The sequence below is a fragment of the Siphateles boraxobius genome, unplaced genomic scaffold (genome assembly GCF_051911475.1).
Source record: "Siphateles boraxobius isolate OS27281-9 unplaced genomic scaffold, OSU_SipBor_1 9, whole genome shotgun sequence".
In the NCBI taxonomy this organism is placed as follows: Eukaryota; Metazoa; Chordata; class Actinopteri; order Cypriniformes; family Leuciscidae; genus Siphateles; species Siphateles boraxobius.
In genome coordinates, this window is record NW_027509219.1 from 1,524,485 (window position 1) to 1,542,453 (window position 17,969).

General features: G+C 37.5%; 1 protein-coding gene across 1 annotated transcript in view; it reads left to right on the forward strand.

Moving 5' to 3' along the window:
• Positions 1–17,969, forward strand: part of pebp4 (phosphatidylethanolamine binding protein 4) — a 144,792-nt gene that overhangs the window by 41,175 nt on the left and 85,648 nt on the right. Inside the window, exon 4 of the mRNA XM_077223732.1 lies at positions 12,724–12,822. Coding sequence (XP_077079847.1) covers positions 12,724–12,822 — 99 coding nt within the window. The remainder of the gene's footprint in view (positions 1–12,723; positions 12,823–17,969) is intronic.

The window sequence follows — 17,969 nt, forward strand, 5'->3', positions numbered from 1 at the left end:
TGTTCAAAATATTGATTGAATATTGAAAGTTAACATTATATAAGAGAATAAGACATAAGATATATACTATCAGTCCAAAGTCTCTTCTGCTCACCAAGGCTGCATTTGTTTGATCAAAAATACAGAAAATTTAAATATATTGAATATCTATTATAAAATGCAGTTTATTCCTGTGATCAAAGCTGAATTTTCAGCATCATTACTCCAGTCTTCAGTGTCACATGATCCTTCACAAATCATTCTAATATGCTGATTTGCTGCTTAAGAAACATTTCTGATTATTGTCAATGTTGAAAACAGTTTTTGAAAACTTTTCTTTCTTTCTTTATCCTCATTCCTCACCTTTCCACTATGGCTTTATATTGTCCATTCTGTGTTTCCAGGCTAAAAACACTTTTGTTTCTGCATTACTAACCCTTCACTGTGGCATCTCTAATGTTGATTGCTCTATGCGTCTAGTCCTGCCCCTGCGATGCCATATTAATGTTAGTAAGAGATGAATAGCTGGAAGCCTATGTCTGTTAATAGCAGGAACCAAACACTTAGCAGCGCAGAGCTTTAACGAACCACACGCATGTCACCCACAGCCATTCAGTAATAACTGTAATCACTTTTCCACGTGCTGCGTTTGCATCTCTAGAGCCTTTTTGCGCAAGATGATATGAAGTTCAGGTTACAGCGGTGGGTGGTGGCACAGTAGGAGCTCTGGTTATGAGAGCCCATGACCATTCACTCTCTCCCACATACACACATTCAAGCATACATGCTGCGTACAATCTGCAACCGTCTTTGTAAATGTGTTTCTCGTAAGTGGACAGTATTTCTGACTGGCGTACAGGCGACCAGGGTCTTTTGTTTCGCAATGGGGATATTTAGATTTTTGGGAGTGGATTGCATAGTAGTTAAAGGCCAAAGTATGGATGAAAGGATGAACACTATTTAGTGTGCATGTGTGAGTGCTTGAACTTAAGTACACTTAAGGCTCAAGGCTTGTTACCAGAAGGTTGCTGGTTCTATCCCCACAAGAAGCAATCCATGAACATTTGCCTTTGAGCAAGACTTTAAAAAATAAAAAATCTGTCAATATTTACTCACCATCATGTTGTTCAAAACCTGTTTCTTTGTGGAAGAATTTGTTTGACCGATCATCTTTTCTGCCGTAGCTCTCACTTTGATTTAGTCTGAGCCTCAGAGGTCACGCCCACGGACCGTTGGCTAAACGTCTGATGCATAAGACACACAAGTTTTGAAATGCTTCAGGAGTTTCAAAGTCGTCATCTGATTGGTTGAATTCAACAGTATTTCCGGGTGACGTGTGTGATGTGTTTTTTAACGGTCCATCTAGAAACACGGATGCCGTGACACCAAACCCCCCTATGCAAGAAGCAAGCCGTCATAGACTCTTTAAAATATGTCCAAGAGTTTTACACACCGGTCTGTTATTGTAGGGACATTGGCGTCAGTCAGACTGCCTCTGGGTGAACCTTGGACAATGAAAGCTGCTATACAATCTAAAGGTCTGGCTATACGAGACTAAAATGTAATTGTTTTTTGCACAGAATAAGTTCAAGTATGTGAATTTGTCAATAGCGTTTCATTGATTGCGTTTTAGGGATGTCACTTTACGTTCGAAAATCGATTGCACAATCAATCGGGCCAACCAACACAAGTTTCGAAAACGAAAATAGGGAATCAATTTTAACCAGATATGTACTCTTTTAATTTTAAACGAATTAAACAAATAAAAAAGATAGATGTAACCAAACTCACAAACAAGCAGAAAAAGAAAATAAAGAATTATGAAAGTGCAGTTGGCATTGGAAAGCTAAAAAGAAAATTCCCACCAAATTCCCGCCTATAGTTTCAATCGGCTGCTGCTGGTGTTTTGCCAAAAAAATGGAGGACAACGGCATTCAACCTGTGCGACATAAGAGACGAGTGATAACCCCTAATAACTTGAGGAGTTTGATATGGAAGCACTTCAGGTTGTAGATCAAACTATGAAGAAGGACAAAGTGGTATGCAAACTGTGCGATTGTGAGTTCCCATATCACAGCAGCACTACAACTATGAGGGGGCATATGCAGCTTCATCATCCAGAAATATGTTTGACATTTCTAATCGTAAACAAAGCCATGTTGAAGCCTGCAGTAATGTTTTTAATTGATGTTATGGCAGTCCACTCTGCTTATTGTTTTTCGAGAATGTTGCACTCCTTTTTTTTATCCTGCTTGTATGGGAAAAAAACTGTGTAAAGATTCTTAAAATCTTCTAATTTTAGTAATAGATTATTCGAATAGATTCTAGTTTTTATTCTTTAGCCACACAGTAGGCAAAGGAACCTAAGGTACAGACCAGCATTGACAATAAGGGACATCTTTCCTAACCCTAAATGTTCTCTTTTATGATAGTGACCTATATATGTGTGTGGGAAGTGAGGAGAGAACAAGTGTGTGTTTTTAAGTGTGTGTGTGTTTCCTGTCCCAGTTTAATCTCTGCATTTCCACTGTCCCTTTTTCTACTTCAGACTGGATTCAATTACTGCCCCTGCTCTGACCTTAAACCCCTTTGACCCATGAGAACGGCCCCATCCCCTGCCTTGATAGCAGCCCATACCAGCCTTCCTCTCCAAACCTCCCCTCTACTCTACTGTCCTCTTCTTTTGTCCTTTCTTGTTGTGCCTTTTTGCGTCTCTGTTTTTTCTCATACTGTTCTTCCTTTTCTCCTTTTTCTGTCTGTCTTTCAGACTCATTCTTCTGTCCTCGTATTCCTCATATCCTACCACGTCTAAACTCTCACCTATCTACACGTCACCCCACGTCTCCGTATTCATCCCTAATTTTCAACTCTGCGTGGACGTTAAGCCAAGACAGACACAATGGGTGTGGTGTCAGGCATCAGGGAGGAAAATCTTATTTTAAATGAACATGAAATAGATAAAACCTTCAAGAGAAATACTGTGACATAAATGTAAGAGGCCTGTAAAAGTCCAGTGGGGTCAGGCGCCCCAGGTAGTTTACTAAACTGCACTAAAGCATTTTCTACCTAGAAATTCCCAGAATGCACTGTGAAAATCATTGAGCATCACCTGTTAAGTACACACTAAAAAAATCTAGGTTGAAAACAATACAATTTTGGTCATTTTGGCAACCCATCACTGGATTTGGATTTTATTAAAGGGATAGTTCACCCAAAAAAAAAATTCTGTGAATGAATGAAAATTAATTATCTCACCCAAGACTTTCGTTCACAAATGAAGATTTGTTTGATGAAATCTAAGAGCTTTCTGTCCCTCCGTTGTCTGCTATGCAACTACCATTTTTACACTACAAAAAGTTCATAAAAAGTTTGTAAAACTAATCCATATGAATGCAGTGGTTTAGTCCAATATTTTCTGAAGAGAAGCAAATCAACAGTTATACAGCTTATACAGTTCAAGTTGATGAAACAACTCAATGTCTAACTCTATTAAGTCTTAAGTGTTCTAATGTTCAGTGCATCAAGGCCATTGTGTTCACAATATACTGTTTCATGCAGTTGGGAACTACTTAGTGGAATGACACAGCCTAAGTAAAACAGGTTGTTTTTGACAGTTGTATTGTCTATAACTGCCTACCTAGACAGCTCTTTTGGCAATCATTGGCACATTTGAATGATCGATTTTTGAATAAATATGCTGTTTAGATTTGCTAGGTTTTGAGCTAAGCACTACTGCGTTTAGTTAGTTATAAATGGTGAATTTCAGGCATAATTGTTCTGCCATCTTGAAATCAGTATTCATCTGATGCTCTTTTTAATGGGCCGATTTCCCCTGTATTTACTCATTGATTGGCTAACCTTGCACTAAGCTACAGTCGATGATCCTTAAGCCATCTCTGTATCTTAATCACAACACAGATACCTGTTAATTACCCAACCAGTTCAAGTGTTTTCACTGCTTAAAGAGGGATTTGGAATTGATTGCATTGCGTTAGCTGCGGGTCCCGAGTGTGTGTTTGTGTGTGTGCGAGTTTATCATCGTCTGTGTGTCTATGGAGAGAGGGAAGGATAAAGAAGGATGGATATTTATAGGCTTTTGAATGGACAACACGGCTTGGTATCGGGTCAGGGATAATCCATGAACTTATAAACTCACATCGGGGCCTCGTTTTCTCTGTACTTGTTTTCTCTCTCCATTTTAGCTACTCTTTCTTTTTATGTTTGTTTCCCATTTCTTGGTTATATACTAATTTCTTGCAGTTTCTTATAATAATACTATTTCCATAATGTATTGATTCAAACTGGTGTCCATGCGAAAAGATGGCAAATTTGAATTGCGTACTCCCAGAGGTGTCCTTAATCTAACAGTCGAACTGAGGCTTCAACAACTCATTTAAAAATAGCATATTAACTGTAAATTCTTGGTATGGTGTTGATTTTCATTTTCACAATTGAATAAGTGAGCGATTAATCATTGATTTGAGATTGGAACAGCACATTCACATTTTACAGACATGAACGAGGTCAAACAGGGTCAGGCTACATGTCTCACCCCGGGAGACTTAATGCCAAGTTTCTTCAAGACAGACCTACTATGTTCTATGTTCCATGTTCCATATCCTCTGTTTCTCACTATAACACATGTACATCAAACGGCTCTTATCGTACTGCAGTCTTCAAAAGACCTCCAGGCAGGAATCAGAACCCCTGATGTGAGCTTTCATTGGTGTTCTGGTGTGATGCCAAAATCTGAAACCATAAATAGTCAGGATTATCTATAGCACTGTAAAGATCACTTGATTGTTGGTAAATCTTTAAGGCCCGTTCACACCAAGGACGATAACTATAAAGATAACGATAAAGATATAGTTCTAAAAATCATTCTCCATATTAAAGAATAGTAGAGTTTACACCACAACCATAAAGAAAAAGATATGAGGAACGTTATCGTTGGAATCACTTTCAGATTTTTTTTTTCCAGCTGTCGAACGATAAAACTCTGACAGCCAATCAGAATCCATTTAAGAATCGAATTTAAAGGGCTCATTAAAGGGCTCACATTTAAAATGGCAGATGACATTGTGGAGAAGTTAATCGCTGAGGTACAGAAAAATCCAACACTGTTTGACAAGTCCCTTTAAGGATACGTTTAAAAAAATGGATATATGGAAAGCAATCGGTCCTACCCGTGGAATAAATGGTGAGAAGTATTAACGATGAGATTATTATCCAGGCTAGCAAATAGTGTAACAAAATTACCTCAGGTATCCAGCGCTAGTTTAGACAACATTGTATTGCTTCCTTTTATTTGAAGTTGCAGTGAAAAAGGCATTGTATATATATATAGTAAAGGTATTGACTAGGCATTGTTTTTATTCCACTATTGACTTTGTCAGCTAAATTCACTGTTAGATTAAATCGATTACACTAGACTAGCTAGATTCACTGTTTAGATGCGCTCGACGCGTAGTATGCTGAGGACATCTGCTGGTAAAAGACGTGTAAAACTGAAATTGATTCATTTGAAAGTTTAAATAAAATTCTCTAATCAGTGTGACGGATTCTCCCAACTCCTTTCGTCTTTTAAGGATATTGTATACGCTAAAAGAACCTGTTTTAGAATAAAAAGACTATTATTGTTCGTTGGTGTGGATGCAAATTTAGTTATTGTTATCTTTATAGTTATCGTTCTTGGTGTGAATGGTCCTTTAGTTTATGTGCTAGTAAGTCCACTAGTAGTTCAAACAAATTTTTACATCATGATGTTTATTCAAAATGACATAACAGGACCTTTTCTCTGGTGACATATGCAGGACTTCTCCAATCATTTAGTCAGCTTAAACTCACCCCTTCAAGTTTGCGTTCATCTCTCTGCATTTTTGAGTGCATGCAACACTGACATCTCAAAATCCACATTTAAAGAACACGAAGAACATGCATAGAATCGAGTCCCCATCCTACATTTTCTCTTTTTCAATAATCTGTTATACTCAGATTTAATTCACAATACTATACAATACACCAACTCCATTGGGATAGTGGCGAAATGTGCCTGAGGTCAAGCAATATTGAATTTTGTTGATTGTTTTGAAAAGCAATGTACTGAATGTGTTAAAAATGTTCTTAATGTGCCTGTCCCTTGCAAAGAGGCTACATGAATCTAAAATGTGTGAAATCTCAAGTGCATATTATTTTGCAAAACCAAAAATACCAATATTAACCAGAAGAAAAAACCCAAGATACTACTCGAAGGCTGAAACACACCCGGAACTTATTTTCATTGTTGGTAAATGGTTAAACCATTATTATGTTATAAAATATATATATATATAGGGACACTGTCAATCCTTAAAATCTAGAGCATGTTAACAGCTAGACCATGGTTCCAGCAGAACATAATTTAAAATATTTACATTATCGTCTAAGATACAGTGGAAATATAGAACATCTTGTGAGAATACTGTTAAAAATACTGAAATGAGTTTGACCCTTGGTCTTTCAGACCCTTTCTTCAGAAGGATTATGCAAAATATGGCACTGTGGGTTTTGTTACTAAGTTCAGGGTGCTTTCTAGGGCGTTTCCGGGTGGTTGCTTACAAGCCAAGTCATACGAGCCCCAGGCTCTCTGCATTCTGGTCCCTACATATGACTTGAGTTAATCTCAAACATGCATGATGTCTACCAACAATCAGAACTTGTTCATAAAATACTAGTGAAAATGACTTAAATCCACAAATTTTAAGATATGTTGTTTTTTGGTACACCTAAACCGTACCCTACCCCAGCTGGTGGGGGGAAGACTGCATCTCTTCACACCTTCCCTCCCTGTCCTCTCTTTCCACTGCATTTGCTTCCTCCATCTGTCTAAATGCACATTAATTATACACATACACACATATATTCTCTACCCCAGCAACACACACCCACATAATGCATGTACTTTCTCCACATTTATTAGGGGAACACTGAAAATAGGTCCTAATGTCAGTAGTGTACTGCTGTTACAATAATATGATTGTTAAGACTGGAATAACGAACAAAAGTTTGGAAATGTTCGTTGACATAAAAGTTTTGAAACTGCACACAAACACATACAATGTGTAATATATTGAAGTACTCTTCTCAAATTATTAAATTATTACATATTTTTGCATTTAAATACATCATTAGCTCTATTAACAGCATCTGTGGCATGCTGTCAGTTACCATAGAATATAATTACAACTTGTCAATCAGTAAAAAGCAATGACAGGCACATTTATAGTAATGCACTTGCAATGAAAATCTAGCAGGCAAGTGTACAGTACTGTAAATAAAAGATACTTATAAAATATACAAGCATCACACTGTTTTTAATTAACCTTACATGTGTTGGTGAAAGACTGTTGTGGAAGAATAATTTGCCAAACTTGAATGTCAACTCTTTATCCAACATTTTAAGTGATGCCATGACCAGCTAAATTAGTAAATATGGCTACTTTCACTTAGTATCTGCACAAGGATACCAGGAATGGACATGGATCGGATGTGACAGAACAATCTGTAAAGCATTGTTTACAGGAGAGGAGTTCTGCAAATTCCATATCCCTGACGAGCCCCCAATAATGTTACAATTAAGGTTTTCTGTAAGTTAAATTAATTTGTATAGCTCTTTTCACAAATACACGTTCCAAAGCAGCTTTACAGAAATTCATGAGGTGGATCCAAATTTGCGTACTTGTGCACTATTCTTTGCCGTTTTGTAGTATAAATATTGTGAGTAGTGAGTTCACATCACTGAAAATTCCAAAAAGAAAAAGTGCATTTTAAATACCTGGATGATGCACTTACTCAACCCAAAAAATGAAGTGTGGAATGTTGGACACTTCATGCACTCGACTGTCACAACTTTAATTACGTAGCGGAGGGGGAGGAGCTACCAGACTCCGATGTTGAATGACAAAATAACCTGAAAATGCATACACTACATGGTTGGGTACATAGTGAATAAGTAACGTCATTAGCATATATAGTGAATAGTGTGTCATTTGGGGCACAACTTTGATGTTAATGTTTATAATGTCTTCATGCCTTTGTCTCATTTAGCAGATCAGAGCTGGGCGATAATATAGTTACATTTTGCGACCAAGTCAGACAATTAGAATTTGCTAAATAGTATATAGAGCTCGGGATCGTTTCGTCACGTTGCGATGCATTGTGGGAATCACGGTACGGAAGTAGATGTACTGTATAGTAGGCAGTACGTAATTACGTTGGTCATTAGATAATATTAGGTTTAATTTAGGTTATTTTTAGGATAATGGTTTAGTATTGCTGTATTGTGAACTGCTGTAATCGGTCTCACGATCGACAGGGCAAACGCCTCATAAATCATATAAGTGGTGGTCTTTTTGCTTTGCTTAGTAGTCAACTCCGTTAGCGCTAACGGCTAACGATAAATTATATTTTTATCACATGGTCAATAGATTTTCAGCTGCCAATCAGAGTTAACTAGCTAGCTACATTTACATTGAATGCATTCATTTAGCAGTTAACTAAAGTTCTGCTGTTCAGATTAACGTTAAAGTACGTTGCTGTGTTTTGGGAGCAAGCTGTTATACTGATGTAGCTGCTGTTAGCCAAATCAGCATATTAATTCTCGATTAGCAATGTCACCTCGTTTATTAATCTAGATTTTGGTGAATAGACTAGGTTAGTGTAATACTGACAAGCTATGGCATAATTTGTACCTTACACTTCTAGAAAGCATCAGCCTATAGACACACAAATGCAGTGGTAATTTCTAGCTATAGTCTCCTCTGTACTGGACCTTAAATGGTATTCTGTTGCTGAAGCTGTTGCTCTTAAGCTTAAATGTTAAAATGCTTTATTATTACTAATAGCTTACATATTATTCTATTGCTGGAGCTCTGTCGTTTAATTGTTATTATTACATGGCTTGTTTGAATACTAATATTGAATGCGGTCTGTTATTTCTTGATAACAGACCACTGCTAAGTATAACACACCGTTGCCATGAAAAACAGAGCATTGCCATGGACACGGTTCTGTTCATCCTGGAGCAATACAATCGTTTTTAAATCAATAAACTCCTTTATTTATCTGGAGATCGGCCGGTTACGCTATTACCTTATTCCAAACCGGCCCATGCGTGACCTCTAAAATGGCCGTCGTTACCCACAATGCACCGTTCCATGACGTCTACGCCCGAGCTCTATAGCTGTGTTCACACCACAGGAACTCTCCCCAGGAACTAGTAACTTTGGTGAGGTAGCCTACTCAGTGTTTTGACTGCAGGGACCAGGGTCTAGATGAAGTTTTGAGTAAACATTTCCTCCTCAGAAAGTAGTATTTTTTCAAAGTTCAGGAACTTTCGGTGGTGGGACTTGGGCACTGAACATGCTGATTGGTTGTTCACGCAGCATTTGAATGGTTGACTCCACGTAGCATTTTATTTCAACCACCATTTTTAAAAGTCTGTTGGGGTACGTTCAGTAAGAGTTGTTTTCTATTCGAATCAACAATAGAATTTAAAAAATACGACCGATGGACCGACGACGAGGTTCAGGCTTTATTAAGCTTATATGCAGAGGACGAAATCCAGCAGGAACTGGAAAGTCGTGCGCAGTCCTAAGTCACCGGACTAAGTTGCCTAATCTTCATGGTACTTCATGGAAACACAGACAGCAACAGGTCTGGGGGGAAAAAAATTCCTGGGACAAATTGTTCTGGGTAATTTCGGTGGAAACGCTGCTTATATCTCTTTAAGGGAATGTATTTTGCCAATTAAGTCAAAATGTTGTACTATCTGTACCCCTAAACCTAACCCTAGCCATATCTAAAAAAAATCAGAAGGAAATTATAGGTGAATAAACCTGATGTAGAAACACCTAACCCTGGTTGTAGACCAAAACTTGACATCTGATTGGTTGATTGAATTGTTGTTTCAGGATCAGCAAAGATGGTGATCCAAGAAAAAGTTGTATTAGTGAAATCATGTTCACTGTTTGCATTATATCCAACATTATAGATCTGTGAGATGATACAGTTTATATTATGCAACAATATAATCAATCACTGATGTAATATATCCAACTTTTTGTAACTTTATGTAAGCATTAAAATCTTGACATTAAAATCGTGATATTTATTTAAGTGCTGGATTAACAGTTACTAATCATTCATTCACCTCCAAAGGTATGTTTGTTTCATCTGCTCTTCATGATGGATAAGAACTGGATCACATTTTTGGGCAACAGGTCTGTGGAGGGTGTTTAATCTGTCCACAGGGGGGTCAGATCAGCGAGATCCAGTCAGGGTTTAGCGTGACAGCCCGTGGAGGAGGAAGTATTGTTCTCGCTGTTTAAATATCGCCTGGAGCTGCTATCACTTAAACTTAAACATCATCCTATTATTAGGCTTATGGTTGTTTGAGCTTATTGCTTTATGTCAGGTGAGCAAAGGATTTAGGCTCTAGAGACCTTAGAATATCAGGGATTTTTAATTCCATACTGTATTTGCTTTAACAGGCTTGTCTGATTAAAACATGATTATAAATAGTCTTGAGGCTGCAGATGAAATGAGAAAACACTTTTCTTGCATTGGCAAAACAAAAATCCAAACATAAATGTAACATAATATGGCCTCTGTTTAATATAAAACTTATTTAGTTTAATGTACAATAATTTATGTATGGTGTATAATTTTTGGTCCTTTTATTTTTCAAAGTATAACTTTTGTTTGTTTTTATGATTATCATAATCATGGTCAGATTTAATGAACTTTTCATAAGTGATGAACTTTGCATCATTGATACGGTTATTGAACTGAATCGAAACAACCCTGAACTAAATTGAGCTAAATAATGACACTATTAATAATAATGAATTAATTCTACATTGTATTTTTTTCTCTTCTATGGAAGTCAATGAGGGGGTCCCATTAACTGTTTGGTTACCAATATTCTTCAAATGATCTACTTTTGTATTCAGCAGAAGAAGAAAATTCATACAGGTTTGGAACAACTTGCTCACAGGGTGAGTAAATGACAGAATTTTCATTTTTGGGTGAACTATCCTTTTGTTTACCCTTTTCTGGAAATACCATACTGGATTGTTTAATTTATACTGTGTTTTACTTTTGTCTGCATCTTTGTCTTGATGTTGTGGGGAGGGGCTATTGTTGCATGGCAACAGTCGTGATTGACAGTGCTGTTTTCTTGAGAGAGGCGTATAATAATAACGCTATCATATGGTCTGGCAGATTTTGGGCTCGGCACCAGAGATGACAAATGTGCTCACGCAATAATTCAATCTGCTCTCCCAGTTCTTCAACTTTAGGGGACTTGCGAAGATGAGTAGTTGGAGCAATTAAGTTGGTCAGTCATTGTTAATGTGTAGCACACAAAATATGTGCCTGGTTGTTTATGGAGAAGTGTTTTTTTATGAGAGAGAGAGTGAAAGAGAGAAAGTAAAGAAAACTTTGCAGACAGATTGTGATTTGGTGAATGTGTGAGAATGGAAGGTTGCCTGAGAATATCAGTAACTAATTAAAGTTTTCTTCCATACGTCACTTGCTGAAGACGCTGGGTACTCGGAGATAGTTAAAGTAACTGATGTTTCTAAAGGAAATCTCTGAAGGAAAGTAAAGCTCAGATCCATGTCGAGGAGAATAAAAAGAAAAAAACAAATGTATTAATTTTAATACAAAGTTATAAACACATTACTATCAAGGATGTTTGTAAAAAAACTAATTGATCAGCTGTTAAAATTAATATTGTCTAGCCCTGAGTATTATGATATATGATATGATATGATATGATATATGATAACAATCATATCATATCTCATGTATCATATAATATATCTCATCTCATATATCATATCATGTATTTAATTATATCATGTAACATGTTATGTATCAGATCTCATCATATAATATTTCTCATGTATCATATAATCTATTATTTCTCTTATCCCATTGTATATCATATATCTCATCTCATATATATTATTGCTCATATCATATATTATATCATATATCTCATCTCATATATATTATATCTCATATAGATCTCATATATCATACTGCAAAAGAAAAACTCATTTTGAACTTAACAATATGATTTACTGCTGTTCTTGGTAACAACTTGGCGGGGCAGTCACGGCCTAATGGTAACAGAGTTGGATTGGTGACCCAAAGGTTGCTGGTTTGATTCCAGTACCGGCAGGAATATGACTGAGGTGTCCTTGAGCAAGGCACCTGACCCCCAATCGCTCCCCGGGCGCCACTCAAGGCTGCCCGCTGCTCTGGGTGTGTGTATCCACGTTTGCAGTGTGTGTGTGTTCACTACTCACTACTCTGCTCCTAATGTGTGTGCACTTACTTGGATGGGTTAAATGCAGAGGTCAAATTCCAAGTATGGGTTACCATACTTGGCCATCATGTGTCACTTTCACTGTTCTACACTGTACACAATGTCATGCCTTTCATACTTCTTTCAGTGTTTATTTTCCATCTACACTTTTTTTTACATAACATTACTTTTAACTTATTTTACATTTATTTATTTATTCATTCATTATTTTAAATTTATTCAATTGGTAATTCATTTGTACTAAGTGGTTTGATAGCTGTGTGATAATGTCACAAAATAAACCCCTTTTTCTCTTTCTTTCTTTCTTTCTTTCTTTCTTTCTTTCTTTCTTTCTTTCTTTCTTTCTTTCTTTCTTTCTTTCTTTCTAGGAGAAGAAATACACTCTGTTAATGGTGGACCCAGATGCTCCTAGTCGTAAGAAACCCTCTCGCGCTTACTGGAGACATTGGTTACTGGTTGACATTAAGGTATGTCACATGTCCCAAAAAACACTTTGAAATGCAGATGCTGTCTTTCCCTAATTTCGCAGAGTTGCACACACTTGAGTGTTATAACGTCTGTGCGTTCATGACTGTTCTCCTGTGATATGATATTTCTTCAAGCCATTTAATATAAGTAAATATATATTAATCTGAATATTACCAAGAACAAAGCCTTAAAATAAAGGTTGCTTAAAGCAGAGCTTGGCATGGACAATCCTGGACATAATGTGCAAAGCAAAAGGTGTCAGAAACACTTTGGTGGGCAAACAATTCCTGGATCGCGTGGACCGTATCTGCACCTTCCATGTGCTTCACACTTGTGCTGCGTTTCCGATGAGTTACATAATTACTGAGTAAAAATATCATGTTAGTCATCAGCGCTCGGCTCCGCCGGGATCTAGAGGCAGATTCATCAGGCTGTGCATGGGGACGCCGTATTTAAACAACCGGGGATGAGACACACTTTAATTGCTCAATATTAAGTCAATATTTTTTCATCCTTTCTTAATTTTATAGGCTTTTTTAAAAAAAATTATAGGTACTTTCTTTCTGAGATTTTCTTGCTGTGGTCCTATTGGTTCACAGGGGAGCCTATTGATTCCAATAAAGTTTGTTACTAGAAACTAGAAGAAAAAAAAATACACATATGCCTTACATACACAAGGTACCAAAAATTGCGTTTTGATAAATGATATTCCTGTCATTCAAGATTTTCTGTTTGGAAATGTTTGTGGCAATCATGTGGGCGAATGGCTCTCCTGTGTAACGGGAATGATTGCACGTCAGTTCTGCTTCAGACAGACAGGAAAAGAGGAGTGTTAAAATAAAAAATACATTTCCTTTGTTTCTTTTTTTACACCTGGTTGTACTGGAAGAGTTCACCCTCACGTCATTCCAAACCCGTAAGACTTTCGTTCATCTTCGGAACACAAATGAAGATCTTTTTGTTGAAATCTGAGATATTTCTGTCCCTCCATTGACAACTGTGCAACTGACACTTTGATGCTTCAAAAAGTTCATAAAGAGATCGTAAAACTAATCCATGTGAAATGAGAGGTTTAGTCCAAATTTTCTGAAGACACAATTGCTTCATATGATGACAGATTCATTTTATTATTTTATTCACATATAAACATTGATCAGCGAACATAAAGAAGCTCAACCGAACCTGCTTTATGCGCGAGAACAAACCTCATTGGTTCTTGCAGAAGCTCAAACGTGATGCGTAACACGAGAATAAACCTCATTGGTTCTTGCAGAAGCTAAAATGTGATGCGTAACACGACAACAAACCTCATTGGTTCTTGCAGAAGCTAAAACGTGTTGCGTAACACGAGAACAAACCTCATTGGTTCTTGCAGAAGCTCAAACATAATGCGTAACACGAGAACAAACCTCATTGGTTCTTGCAGAAGCTCAAACGTGATGCGTGACACGAGAACAAACCTCATTGGTTCTTGCAGAAGCTAAAACGTGATGCGTAACACGACAACAAACCTCATTGGTTCTTGCAGAAGCTCAAACGTGCTGCGTAACACGAGAATGAACCTCATTGGTTCTTGCAGAAGCTCAAACGTGCTGCGTAACACGAGAATGAACCTCATTGGTTCTTGCAGAAGCTCAAACGTGATGCGTAACACAAGAACGAACCTCATTGGTTCTTGCAGAAGCTCAAATGTGGTGCGTAACACGAGAATGAACCTCATTGGTTCTTGCAGAAGCTGAAACGTGCTACGTAACACGAGAATGAACCTCATTGGTTCTTGCAGAAGCTCAAACGTGATGCGTAACACGAGAATGAACCTCATTGGTTCTTGCAGAAGCTCAAACGTGCTGCGTAACACGAGAATGAACCTCATTGGTTCTTGCAGAAGCTCAAACGTGATGCGTAACACGAGAATGAACCTCATTGGTTCTTGCAGAAGCTCAAACGTGCTACGTAACACGAGAATGAACCTCATTGGTTCTTGCAGAAGCTCAAACGTGATGCGTAACACGAGAACGAACCTCATTGGTTCTTGCAGAAGCTCAAACGTGCTGCGTAACACGAGAATGAACCTACATTCAAGCTACAAAATGACAAAAAAAACAACAACAAAACACTGTGATAGTTTCAACAGTTGAATGCTATTTCCAAGTCTTTTGAAGTCATATGAACATTTTATTTGATGAAAAAGCAGAAATTTCAATTATTTACTGATGATTTTTTGTGTAGCTCTCAAATCTCATTCATGTTTCCACATATCCAAATATGAAACTGCATGATATGTCATACCAGGTTTGACGTCAGTGTCATTGGTTTTGTGCAGTTTTAGTCGCATAGCTTTATTTTTAAAGTTTTAATTTTAGTTTGTTTTAGTAATTGTTTTGCTTTTTATTTTTCATATTTCTGTTTAACTTTAATACACTTTCTTCAACTTAGTACTTCAACTGAACCAATTTAACTTCAAAGTTTGTGTTCAACTAATATGTATATTTCATTTCATTTTCTGCTTTATTTCAATTAACAAAAACTATTGTAGTAATTTTAGTTAACAATAACAATGATTTGGAGTGCCAAATGCGATAAAATCACACAAATTAGATGTATTTTAGCTCTAACAACTACTACTTTATAATTTTTGGTCATTATTGAAGCTTGAACGAGCCCCATTCCTCATTCATGCTCATTGCATGGAAAAGAGCAGGTTGGTCATTCTGCCGTTTGCTGCAAAGAAGAAAAAAGCCATACAAGTTTTAAAAAAAAAAACATAACGGTGTGCAAATGATGACAGAATTCTCATTTTTGGGTGAATCATCCTTTTAATTCTATCATTTCATTGTGGTTTCGTGACAGGACATCTATAAAATACCACTAAGGACAATCCTGCGACTACAAACAGCATCACCCTGTTTGCAGGCGTTTTACTCGTAAATCTCGATACAAATACATTTGCTAAAAGCAGCACATGATCATAGTCCCTGAAAGCGAGGCCGTGTTCTCCACTAGCTCAGCCCTGCCCTCCTCTCCTGCTATTCTCTCTCTCAGAGACGAGCCTCCTCCCCGTCTGGCCAGGCGACACATTGTGAATAAACAAATGTATTTCAGGTGCTCAGACAGACAACCTCTCAATATCCTGTCACTGTGTGGGCGGCGGCATGCTGCCTGTCTGCTCCCTGATTGGCTGTCTCGTTGTGCTGTGTGTATGATGAGGAGCCGTGGTTGGTCAGAGGTTTAATGAGGCTGGTGGGAGGTGAGTAATTGCCGCGGTGACTTCCTCTAACCTTGCTGAAGTTATAATAACATCCCGTGTGAATGTGTGGAATTATCTGTCCTGGAATACTCCTGGGGCTTCAGACTGAAGCAGGTGCCACACAAATGAACAATTCCCCTCTCATTCCAACACCTTATTTAGAAATATACCCTGTAATTCCTTTTTTTAGAAATTAAATTACAACCCTGATTTGGCTTGTTACTCCCCCATACAAGCAAACGTAATGTCTTTTGTGTATTGCATGCAAACACGATAGAAGAGCAAAAATTGTTTTCCATTTTCACTCTTCTATCCCAACTCATATCGGAGAACACATTTCATCTCAGTTTCAGGTCCCATGCTAACCTGGCTTTGACTCATGGGATGTCTAAACATCACAGCTCTCTTAGTTTTTTATGAGAAACTTAAAATGAACTAAAAAAATTAATTCTCACCTAATGAACTTCAGTGTGTAATTTAAAGGGGAAATGAAACGTCCATGTTTTGGCACTGGTAGTAGCTACATATATCAGAAAAATCACATTGCCTAAGATTTTATTTTAAAAAAGTTGTTAAAAACCACAAATATACCACAAATAAAACCACAGATATGACAAAATTATTTTCGTAATTTCTAGCTAGCTATCCATCTAGCGAGTCGGCATTTTGGAGTGACGTTACAGCCTACGTGGCGGGGTTGGTTGGTTCTGTTGGTGAGTGAAGAGAGTGAAGCGTTTCTGGACCGGACTGAATACGCACTTGATTTGAAATGTAGGAAGACGAGCTTGAAAGAACTGTTGAGACCGTGTCCCATTGCTTATGCATTTGAGCCGATATGGCGTGGTAACCGAGCTGTGACCACCTGGCTATTGCTCTGTTGCAGGTCAGCATACCTGATTTTGCGGGACACGAGGGAGAGAACTTACTATTATTATACTAGGTGAATAAATATTGATTTTATATTAGATGTCTTTTTGCAGTGATGTTAACATGCTTTAAATTGCTAATAGGCTTTATAAAAATGCGCTGACCAGCGCTGTGAATGTCACTAATAATATAAAACTCATTTTAACAGAACGGGTCTATTCAATCTAAATAATTAAGTGAAAATAATAATCGAAGCGCTAAAAAGCACATTTTCAAATAAGCACATAAATTCCATCAGGAAAGACTAGAGAGATTAAATGCGTTCTTACTGGATTCAGTGCATCTTGAATTTATATTTTTTGTCTGATCTGGCAGCTTCGAGTAGGGCCTTCTCATTCATTATGTGTCTGTAGAACTCCTGGTAGGTGTAGCTCATACCTGTCAACACTCCCGTTTACCCCGGGAGTCTCCAGCATTTCACATCCATCTCCCGCCCCCTTCCCGTTTTGTTATATCTCCCGTGAAACTCCCATAATTTGTATAGCCCAAATCTCGTTATATGGAGGGATGCAAACGGCGCACTTTATTTTAATGCAAACATGTTGTTAAATGCGTAGTTTATTCCAAGCGCGTTGTATCTTTTTTATGGGCATGATGAGCGATGCTCAATTTACAAATTACAAAATTTACTAAACTCAGCCCAGAGCCAACAAACCCCGTGACATCACAGGTTATAATACTGCACAATTGCGGCGCCCTTGCCACGAAAGATATAACGGTGTTTCTTTTTTCTTTTTTATGTTAACATTTGTCATGTTGTCCATCTTGTAAATCGTGTAAGCTTGACTGACAGCTTCATTTCACCTTTAAAGGTGGGGTATGTGATTCTCTTTTTTGTCAATTTTTTCAAAATAACTTGAAATCCTATTCCTAACCCACTTACAGCCACTGAGTTAGAAGCACTGAAATGAAAATTAAGCAATTGAATCATCTGTGGAACGGGCAGGATTCGAAAAACTACAGCCAATCATT